Below are 11108 nucleotides of genomic sequence, written 5' to 3'. Positions count from 1 at the left end.
TCTCATGCTCTCTTAGATTTATCTTATGGTTCCAGCTCCCAGGTTTGGGAACCATTAGACCATCAGATACATGTGCAGCAGTACCTCCTCAGTCCCTTGTAGGTGTATTGACAGAACTAAACACAGTCCTGGCCATTTATCTCTATGTAAAATAAAAATGTGTACATAACACATACATAATGTGTACAAGTGTAACCGGGTTATAAGTGATTTTTGCTATAATTATACAAAATAATGTTCATCTGCAAGCGTAACATACCTGAGTAGTAAGACCTCCATCCTCTAGGGCTCGCACTTGAGTTGATGTAAAATTTGTTCTTCTTCGGTGGTATTTCCATGTAAAAAGGGGAGCGCGCCCCATCTTTTCCCCTTTTCCTGAACTGCTGATTCCGATTCATTTGTTCAGTTGATGGACTAATTCTTATTAACTGTGATGTGAATATATTTCCTTATTTGTCATTGTTTATCGCCAATTGTAATACGAGTGTAATGACACATAAAGGTTTGTAGTTTTTTTTTACCGGCGAAGTGCCGCTAGCTAACGGCTACATCAAACCTCAAGCTAACTCCTCGTATTTGCGTAGGAGCTGAACTGGCCGAGTATTCACTGGAGGGTCTCTCTTTATGTTTTGTTTTGGGTACCAGGTACCACAAAATAAAAGACAAATTCAACCAAAAGCCGTGTCACTGTTTGTGCTCGACACCAGGGTGTACCCCTGCCTTTCACCCAAAGAGAGCTGGGATAGGCTCCAGCAGATCCACGTGACCCTGATTAGTGGGTATAGATAATGGATAAGTGGATGAACGTTACATGCAGGTCCATAGCAGAAGGGAGCAAATGACAGTGATGTTAAAGTACTGGTCTAGTATCAACTTCAGAAGTTTTTTTAATCCACTTAAACAGGCAATGACTCCAACATGAAGCTGTGAAAAAGCTAAAATACAAATGAAAACGTAACACTTTTATTAGGGCATTTATTTTACATCTTGAAGGCAAACATTTTAATGTTTGTGCAAGATAATACTGTGTGGTAAACATTCAATAGCTACTGTATAGTGTGAACTCTACATGAAATATTACAGTTTTTATAAGCTGAGTTCAATTGAAACTTTTGTTATGCAAGCTTAGTAAAAAAAAAAAAAAAGTAAATATGTAAAGTCTTTAATGTTTACATTGCATTAAAGAAATGGTTTGACACTTTGGGAAGTAGGCTGATTCACTGTTACTAAGGATCAGATTAGATGATTGATACTACAATAGGAAAATAGGTATATTTCCCAAAATGTCAACAAATGAATAGGTACTCTTCAGTGACATGGTTTAAAAAATGCTGGACAGGAAGCTGTGTACTCAGTGCCGAGCTCATCTGCAATCGGATCTCACTCCATAAAGCAGCCCAACTTCAGGATACACTAAAAAGAGACAGAGTTTGCGTCATCACATTCATTTGGCATGAATTTTAGGAAAAATAAAAGAGCTGTCCTTACTGTCTGTGAGACTGCGACTGGCCAGGCCTCGTTGGCAGTCTGAGTTTGTTGGTGAGTTCGGAGTTGTCTCTATAGTCTCTCGGTTTAGGGGGCTGTGGCTCCGGGATGGCTGGTCTGGCCTTAGCGGGTAAAGGAGGCCGGTTCTGTCCCATCCCACCCCCACCCTCTGATCGTGAAGTCACCACAGGTTTCTTGAATGTTGAGGGATGTGAGGTGATGGGGCCTGAATGCTGAGGCTTGGTCTCTGAACAAGTGAAAGAGCGGTTGCGTGGGGTGGGCACCGGGGGGCGATCAGGGTCATTATCTGCTTGTTTGGAGGTTGCAAACGTGGATTCTGGGGCTGAGAGGTGGTCCTTGTGGTGGTGGTCTTGGTCTTTGTTCCAACTGTGAGATTTTCCCATTGAACCATACAGTGGGTTGTCAAACATCTCGGACACCTTTTCATTCTCACCCCTACCAGACAAAGGATCGTGTTAAGAGTGACTCACATTTACTTTACAATGAATCAAATCAGCTACAGATTTGACATTTTTTTAGGGAGGTGTTTTCCTGAGCAATGAGAGTCTCACTGAAACTACAAAAAAAAAAAAAAGTCATATTGCAGCAGAAACAGACACTTACATGGCACAGGGTTTTCCTGTGGGGCTTCGTGTGCCCACATCATAAGCTCCTTTCTTGGAGTCTTTTCCTCCTTGCCCAGTAGTGGGTACATTTTTTGGCAACATACTGTAACTCCAGCCTTTATCTATCACATTTCCACTTTTGAAGGACACTCCCATGTAATTGGGATTGGAAATATCAAGTGGTTGGTTAACAGAAAACCTGTCAACAGGAAGAGATAAGAGATCACAGAAGGAAATCATGATCATGTTTGAGATGTTCTGAGGTTACCACAAGAAGTCTCACTTGTTGAGGTCCCCGCCTTTGCCTTTTGAGCTGACGGGGTCATCCTTCTCAACTTTGATGAAGTCTGAAAACAAAGTAAAACAGGCATTGATTCTATTTGAACTGAGGTAGGAAGCAATTAGTAAAGTAAGTCCTGAGCTGATTACCAAACTCACCATATAACTTCTCCGTGGGCTTGCCCTCAGAGGTGTGTAACTGGATGCCACCTGTCAAAGTGCCTGTTTTCTCTCCATGGTGAGTCAGTGTGACCTGAAACTCTGTGTAGCAAAACTGGGCAGCTCGCAGTGCAATACAACCCTCACCTTTGGAAATAACACATCAGTAAACAAAATATTGCTCATCCCAGTGCATCTGTATTCAAACTGTGTATGCTCATTTACCATAAGATTCGTCACAGTCTGTTGACTTCACACAGATGACGATGTGCTGATCCAAAAGGTACTCAGGGTCAGAGATGATGGGGGTGAGCTTAAAAAAAAGACAGAATAGAGAATGAATGATTACCTGACGCCACAACAGTTCCACTTTGAATACCAAAAGTATGCATCTTCATTTTACCGTAACTTGGTTTCCAAACCAAACTGTTATTGACCCTTCTGAGTGCTCCTTGTTGTCTCCCTCTGGGGTCTTGACAGTTTCTGTAGCCATTAGGAGCAAAATATTAGTTTTTAAAACCTTGACCCAATTTAAAGCTGAATTCAGTGGAATCAAAAGTCAATCGAAAAGTAAAGCATACTCTCCAAGAAACTGGAATGATATTCGATGAAGAACTTGGTCTTTGATTTAGTCAGCAAGGTGGCCTTACAGTTCATGATCTGTATCCCACCTTGAGGTGCACTGTTTGGATCTGAAAAAAAAAAAGAGATAATCTCAGGGACATAACAGTTGTACTGCATTTTTGGAGTAGAGCGTCAGATAATGTGTAGTGAGGTGTAGCCATTCATCATACCTTGCTTGGAAACAAACTGAGAGGCTACTCCAATCTCAAATGAGGCAAATACTGGTGAGTGGTCACTTGTCATGATGTCATTAGTGCACCCTACAAATTAAAATATTCATTCAAATTAGTCTTTCTCATCAAATGTCAATCAAAAAAAAAATGTATTGTTACATTTTATTTTCAGCATCACCAGAAACTGTTTATTGGGAATTACTCACCATATGCTTGGCAGACAACATGAACTAGAGGGTATGACTTCCGCAAGACACGATCACACCATGAGGGTAAATTGTATTTTGTCTGTAATGTAATTCATCATGAATGCATAAATACAGTACATAACAGTGCTGTAGATGAGTAGAATGATACACTCTGAGCCACAACATATATTCACGTGGACTTTAAATGCCTCAGTGTTGTAAATGTATGTTGTAGTTACTGTTGCTGTTTCTGCACTATGGGGCATGACAGGAGCCATACAGAGAAAAGACATCTGACTAAACATCAGCTTACCCCTGTGGCTTTGGCCTTTGTGTAGGCATATTTGTCTCGTGTGTATCTTTCAAAACGATATGTGGGTGCAAACGTGATTTCCTCCTCATCTAGAATCAAATAAAAACGAACAAGAAATATAGTTTTAGTATCTTGATGTATACTGATAATCAGCAGATGCAGAAAATGCAAAGCTGTTTTAATTGACATCATGTACAGTTTAATCAAATTTGCAGTGTACTGTACAGTTTGTCTATATTGGCCAATCTGCCGGTACAGTCCTGAGATGTGGTCAGGACTCACCAAAATGCAAGAAAACCTTTCCATCATTCCTTTCCATGTTGAGCTGGTCTTTACTGAGGAGTTCCTGGTACTGCTGCTGTTTGATCTTTGTCACAATGTACTCAGCTTCCTGTGAAGGGAAACAGTGCAAAGTAGTGACTCTTCATGCCTTTCAGCTGAGAGCTCAGACACCTGACAACCTGCATGCTCTTTCATGTACCAGGCACCGAATTGCACCACTGCTGAATTGATCATTTCTGGGGTATAAATGTTATAACAAGCCAGATTTCAGAACATTTTTATAAAATGCAGACACAGATAATATATTTTTGAATATACATGCCATTATTAAGATACCGATCTATAACAGTTTAATCAAAATGTTCTCTCAGACACTTGGTTCCAAACACATACAGGATTTTTGTGTCGTCCGTACAGTGAACCGCGTCCTTTAAAACTTACTGTAGATGGGAATTCAACCCGGTAGTTCAAATCACCAAGCCAGAAGAGGTGGGTGAATCGATGTGTAATGTCAAATGGATTGAGCTTCTTATCTCCCAGATTCAGAAATCGCAGGATGGTGGTGTAGTTTTGGTTGCGTCTGCAAAAATCATTATATTTTTAGGAATTTATGATTTTATTTTTATTTTTATCATTGTTCTGACAACAGACTAATAATTCATATATATGTATAATAGGTTGGTTACAGTTATTTTAGGGGACAAAATAAAGTTATAGACAAAAATGTAGATTTTGGTGTTTAATGTACTATTATTTTTGCATATTTTAGCCTCCTTCCTATTTTGGTCAGTAAAATCTTAATGAGTAAAGCAAAGGATGCACGACTGCTGGACTAAGAATAAAGCTTTGGTAAGGTTGGGTAGTGTAATCAGCTATTAACCTGAGCTTCTTCTCACTTCCAGAGGTCAGGTGACTGTTGACAAAGCCAAAAGATGTACCATTGAACATGAAGGACACTCCCACTGCTCCCTTGTTTCCTACAAAAAAAAATCATGTTAAATATTGGTGGGTCATTTAAAGAACTTATATGACAAGTTGTTCAGTGGTTTGCTTACCCAAAGTGTTAGCAATGCCCGTCTTTACACTGTCTGAGAAAATGTGGGAGATCCTGTTTTCATGTTCAGGTTTGGCCAGGACTACAATCCGAATGTTCCACAGAGTGTGCATTGCCACCTGCATGTTAGGAAACGTATACTGTGCTATAATGTTCTGCACTTCCATTTTGTTTTAACGTTCTTACTTTGTCACAGTCACTCACTTGCTTAAAGCTGATGTTTGTGATGTTCCTCAAGACGTTTTTCACCGTGTCTGCCCACTCCCTCTCGCCCAAAGGGTCCTCCTGTGTTCCAATGACATAAAAATCATGGGGGATGTGATCTGTGGTGTCATCTTGTGTCTTCCCTTGGCCCTTACACTGAAACCAGGAGCTGATGTTGTGGGGAGGACCGGCGTTTCCTGTGGTTTCATAAGAAATTATTTCACTGTAGCTTCTCTTCATTAAAAAAAAAAAAAAAATTAAAAAATGTATTCAAGCATTTTAGCTGTTAACATCATACCCATGTTCCAGGTGCCAACAAACACTGTGATCATGTCTGGTTCAGGCTTTTCAGAGTGTTTGTTCTTCATTTGTTGAAGTAGTTGGCAAAATCCTTCCCTTTTCTGGTGATACACGTTTAAAAACAAATGTGGCACACTTTTAAACAATAGACTCAACTTAGTCTCATAAAACATCAACATAAAACATCAACATTGATCAGCTTAACAACAATCCCTCCCACATAAAATCAGGCCTACTAACTTCTGTCAACATTAGAACATCTCTGGTTTTAGCAAATGACACATGTCTGTATTTGTCTTTTTCTGCCTTTTAGCTTTTTGAAATGGGTGTGACATTTGATGCTGGAGAAACCAGTGTTAATGCTGACAGACTACTACCAAAAAATAAACAAATAAATAAATCTGATAATTGAATATTTAATGTTTTGAATAAATACTTAAAAACAAGTTAAATGTCTTTTAAATGTATTTTACCTTTGTGTCGTCAAACACAAACTCTTTACGCAAAACCTTCTCTTTCTCCGTCTCCACGACAATGACAAGTTTAGTGTGCATTTTCTGGGATTTCACCAACTGCAAGACTGAAAAACAACCACAGTACATTTTACTTCAAATTTGCAGTAATTGTTTTTAGCACTTGTTAAATGTGGTGCTATAAATGATGTGCTAACTTCAGCAGGTTAACATGGTTACAAAAAAATAACAACATGCAAAAGTTGAGAGGTTCTAATGCTAACACTTTATAATAAGGGTACAAAACAGATACTTAAATAATGTTTAACAAACACATGATGATATAATACAGGAATAAATGCAGGGTGTCTCATGGATTCCTGTTAGTCACATTTCCATGAAAACTGGTTCTGTTGTGCTTTTAGAGAGGCTGATCAATGGAACTAATCATAAAAAAAATTACCAACCTGATCATAACAGGAATTCATGATACATACTGCATTAATTCATTGTGAATCATGTGTTAGTTAAACATTAGTATATGAGTTATACCTGTTCGTAAAGTGTTTCTGTTGTATTATTTACAAATAAATAGCACAAAACTCAGAAAATACATTTGAGGCTGTACATATTTGGGCAAAATAATTATTTCACATGAGCTGATCAATTGATCTACTTCAGTCTGCAAGCCTGACAGCCCAAGCTGGGCTGAAAATATAATGAAATGAAGTTATAGAACGTGGTTCTTTACTTTTATTGTGCACAAAGTACTTGTCCTCAGGCCCTTCTTTTGACTTCTTGAAGAAGAGCTTCCCACTTTCAACGTCTACTTTCAGGAACATCTTTGTGGAGATACCAAGAGATTCTTGCTTGACCTAAGTGAAAGAGGAAGCTGATCAAATAAACCTCAGAACCTCCAGACATTTTATCTCGCAATCCAATAAGTAATTTAGGGAAGCACCTCAAACGTAACCATCGGTATGAGAGATTTCCTGTGACCTCCTTCATATCCAACAGACTCAAACACAGCACTTTTAGCCTAAAAAAAGGATAGTGAAGTGGTTCGTCATCATCAGTTGACATGCCAAAAATCAGGGTTGTTCCTGGTTATCAGTAAAGAGTCACATTACCTTATCTTCTATTGAATAGAGCAGTTTTGTCAATTGCTCAAGTCTAAAGGTTATAGATTGACCTGAATCAGCAGAAGCCTGAAAAAGAAGGAAATAATGCATTATGATGGGGACTTTTTTAAATGTGCGCTGCAAAACTCAAAGGTGCCACCCACTTGTTTTGGAAATTGCCCAAGCCCTGGGGAGAGTTGTTGATCCAACGTTTTATGAAAGACTTCCAGTGCTGGCAAGGTGCGAGAAATTTCACTGCCTCACAGAAAAGATCACAGCATGATTAAATCACCCTAGCGCAGCCTTTACAGTCAACGTAATATTTTCTGTCGACGGGAAACTCTACCTGTTTAGATTTTTACAGATCGCTATTGTTAGCTTCTTTAATCCAGGCAGGTTGGGGTTCCCATTCTGCACTTGCTCAGCATCCAAGCACACTGAAGTCCTGAAGTATTCCTGGATGGCTTGTTGATGGTCCTCAGGTATTCTGAAAAAGTGTAAAACAGAACCATGTTAAACACTGCCACCTCATATTTTACAATGCCAGCCAAAGCACATCACTGTTCATCAATCACACAGCATATAGAGTGCATTATTATTTTTAAATGCAGCCTTACACAGAGAGGTCTAAATGCTGCAGTCTCATCAGGTAGGTCTCTGATAAAGATTTGCAGGCCTGTTCAAAAGGCTTGGAGTCACTGTCTTTCATGTCAGCAGGGAAGTTCCTGGGTGGAAGCTGCGGTGGAAGACTGTTGGATTCTGCCGTGCGAAGACATATAGGATGTTTAGATTTTTTTCAAACTATGACAAGCACTCATTTTGTTTTATATTATTACATATAGAATGAAGGTTTTGACCTGGATCCTCGTCTACCTCCTCCTCCCTCTGGACAGAATACTGCAGATGAGTGACCAGTCCCATGTTTGGACTGTAATAAGCATCGACCAGCTCAGGCAGCAAATCGAAGAACCTGATAGGAACTCCTTCAGATGCCTGAAGATATCAGATCACATCAGAAACATAATTTCTAACCCCTGGTACAAAAGTAGGTTTAATAAGATCTGAAATGTCATGTGTCTGTTGTTAGTAAACCAGGTGACATAACCTGGAACTAAAGAGAAACTTCCCATATGATGTCAGATATGTCTGCTTTTCTTTGGTTCACTTCTTTCATAAGGGCAGATTACTCCTCTTGTTTTCACCATCCCCCGTGTTTACATCTAAACAGTTGCTGTAGTTTTTCACTCAGATGTTGAGTCTGTAAAACCACTAACCTGGTTCAGAGCCACAACATTTTTTACCAAATCAGCAGTTCTTCTCAGTGCCTGTTTCAGCTTCTATGATTACACTTTCTTTTTAATGCTCTGCTGATGATACTCAATTGTATGTGCCTAACTTATAAGGCTAAGTTGCTTTCATTTTCTCAAGATTATTTGTTTATTTATTTACTATTTTTCTTTATATTTTAGACCAAAGTCAACAGCAGTCAAAAATCAGACCAGTGGCATCTCATCTTTACTTGTTCCCAGTTAAATGAGTTAAATGAGTTAATTGATTGTAACTACCTCAGCTCTGTCTTTCTTGGTTTCTTTGCATGATTTTAGCTCAGGAAGTCACAAATTTATTTGAAAGCATGTCTGCTTTAAAATGTATTTATTTATTTGCTTGTAAGGCAGAATTTGTATATCAGCCAAATCATCCAAATAGCGTAATAATAATACTAACAAAGGGGCTATGTCAAATGTTGGATTTAATGTGACTAAATTGTGATTAAAATGTGAGAGCAAAAAAATAAAGTCTACAACCATGCTTTTTTTTTTTTTTGCTTGGAATGATGGAATATGGATAAAATAAAAATACAACCAGTTGCAATGGAATCAGACTAAATTAATTAAGATATGCAGGAAGATGTGACCTAAACCTTTTTCAGTTTGAGGTTTAGCTGGCACTGTTTTAATCAACATTGTTTTGTCACACTTCTTCTGAAATGGTTTGCCGGTTTCCTCAAATTACAGTTAAATTTGCATTTAGATGGAAACCAACTTTGTCAAGCAATACTTAACTGACGAAAATGCTACAAGCATGCTATCATGTTCACAATGACAATGCAAAGCATGTCAATGTTTATAAGGTCATGTTTACAATGTTCAGTCTTAGTTTAACATGTTACCATGTTAAAATTTATAAACAAAGCACGGTTGAGGCTGACGGGAATGTAATTAGTTTTAGCATTTGCTCATAGTCCAATGAACAAAAATAATGAACATATGTTTAAACATCTCTTCCACTAATTAAACTTTGGCTTAATGGGAATAGCAACATTAAAAGAGCCGTGTGCTAGCGTTTGTTTTTTAATATTAGATAAATAGCCCTTTATCTTCACATATGTGGGAAATACTTAACACTAACAACTCTGGAACCATAATAACTTCTGATTTTTGGACCAAAACTAATGGCAGCTTGTGTGAACCCTGTGTGAACTGTACACCCACCTGGACAGAGAGCTTCTTATCCTCATTTGGCAGGATTCTGTATGTATACACACAGTTCTGGTATCTATGGTTAAAATAATAAAATGTAAATTTTCTGGCAGTGGAAAATATCAGGAGCCTATAGTCTAAAGAGACACTGGTTGGTGGATTCAGTGTGTAGACCATATCAGAACAGGTTGAATAGCATTTTAAATATAGTTTGCCCCATGAATAGGAAAATGGTGTCGCTTTGTGGCAGCACAGCATGCAAATAAAGGGGAACTAGTGTTGCGTTGCAGTGTGTATGTGAAAAAATGCATTATACAGTTAAATAAAGCAGAGGAGACTTACACTTACTTCGTTTGATAATAACTATGTGTTGGTGACGTACAACCATTACAGCCATTTTATCTTAACCTTTATGCTACAAAACATGCAGTTTGACATGTCGTCAGTTTTTCTTCCGTTTCTTAGGCTCATACAGTTGACAATGAAAGTTATATAGGTTTTTTTTTTTTTAACTAGAAGAGCAACAATTTGCTCTGTGAAACTTTAAATTAAACCATTAGTGCAAGAGTTAGAGACAAGTAATATTCACTTACAAAACACAGAGGGCATATGCTCCTTGTATGGACTCACTGTCCCGGATAAGGAAGCTTCCATCTCTTGCTGCTTTCGATAGAAGATCCTCAGCTTTGGATCGAGTTATATTGCCATGGTACCAAGGTTGATAGCTTGGCATCCTGTTATTCACCCGAGGGTCAGTACTCAAGAGTTGTGCATTTGTTCTCGAACTATATTCCAGCAAACCAGAGCAGATTACTTCTTGGCTATTTTCATCTTTTCATGGTGCGTAACCTTTAGGTCCTTTCTTTCACTTGTCCATCCTGCGCCTCTGAAAGCTGTAAAAGGAAGCTGCTACTAGCTCAGCTCTGAACTTCCTCATTTAAGAAGTTGAGAGAGGAGGGCCCTGGTGTCTGTTATATGACAAATCCACAGAGTTGTAAATGGAAATACAGACTTTCGCTTGCAGAAGAGAAATGTTTAACACATTACTGTAACGATTAACCATCTGGCTCTTTAGTTTCTGTATACCTGTTTCTTGATAAATAAGCTTTTTGTAAAATCTGCTGAAGAAAGTGTAAAAGGGAAGTGACAGTCAGGTGATTCACTAAGCATTTAGCTTGTAAATAAATTCACAGTAAAATATTCTTCTGATGCATTGTGATATGTATTTTTAAAGCTGAAAATACCTTGGTCCTTCGACCCTGAATAAAACAAACATTCATGTTTATCCAGAAGATCTGGCCTGGGTTGAAATGCTAGTTGTTTAATCATCTACTATGAATCAGGAGAGCTGACAGTTTTATACAGTAC

The 11108-nt window shown here is 38.4% G+C and overlaps 1 protein-coding gene across 1 annotated transcript; it reads right to left on the bottom strand.

Moving 5' to 3' along the window:
* Positions 1-958: 958 nt before the first annotated feature.
* On the bottom strand, positions 959-10645 carry inpp5d (inositol polyphosphate-5-phosphatase D). Its single transcript, XM_026304846.2, has 27 exons — positions 10334-10645; positions 9753-9816; positions 8118-8253; positions 7878-8019; positions 7607-7747; positions 7425-7515; positions 7270-7347; positions 7101-7178; positions 6891-7014; positions 6161-6267; positions 5686-5788; positions 5388-5584; positions 5185-5302; positions 5010-5106; positions 4571-4709; positions 4130-4238; positions 3848-3936; positions 3553-3634; positions 3344-3433; positions 3131-3241; positions 2953-3032; positions 2775-2862; positions 2550-2696; positions 2395-2458; positions 2110-2310; positions 1489-1941; positions 959-1413 (listed from the first exon to the last, which is right to left on the bottom strand). The coding sequence occupies exons 1-27, from the start codon at positions 10471-10473 to the stop codon at positions 1404-1406; spliced, it is 3279 nt and encodes a 1092-aa protein (XP_026160631.1). The 5' UTR covers positions 10474-10645; the 3' UTR covers positions 959-1403.
* Between the last annotated feature and the right edge of the window lie 463 nt (positions 10646-11108).

This window comes from Mastacembelus armatus, chromosome 4 (genome assembly GCF_900324485.2).
Source record: "Mastacembelus armatus chromosome 4, fMasArm1.2, whole genome shotgun sequence".
NCBI classification, from domain to species: Eukaryota; Metazoa; Chordata; class Actinopteri; order Synbranchiformes; family Mastacembelidae; genus Mastacembelus; species Mastacembelus armatus.
The sequence above is the reverse complement of the archived record's forward strand: the minus strand, read 5'-3'. Positions and strand labels throughout refer to the sequence as shown.

Excerpts from the sequence above, each read along its gene's own strand:
- inpp5d (XM_026304846.2), bottom strand. The coding sequence starts at position 10,473 with ATGCCAAGCTATCAACCTTGGTACCATGGCAATATAACTCGATCCAAA. Across the intron at positions 3,242-3,343 it reads TCAGTTTGTTTCCAAGCAAG|ATCCAAACAGTGCACCTCAA; the intron begins GTATGATGAATG and ends TTTTTTTTTCAG. Across the intron at positions 1,942-2,109 it reads ACAGGAAAACCCTGTGCCAT|GGGTGAGAATGAAAAGGTGT; the intron begins GTAAGTGTCTGT and ends TTTGTCTGGTAG.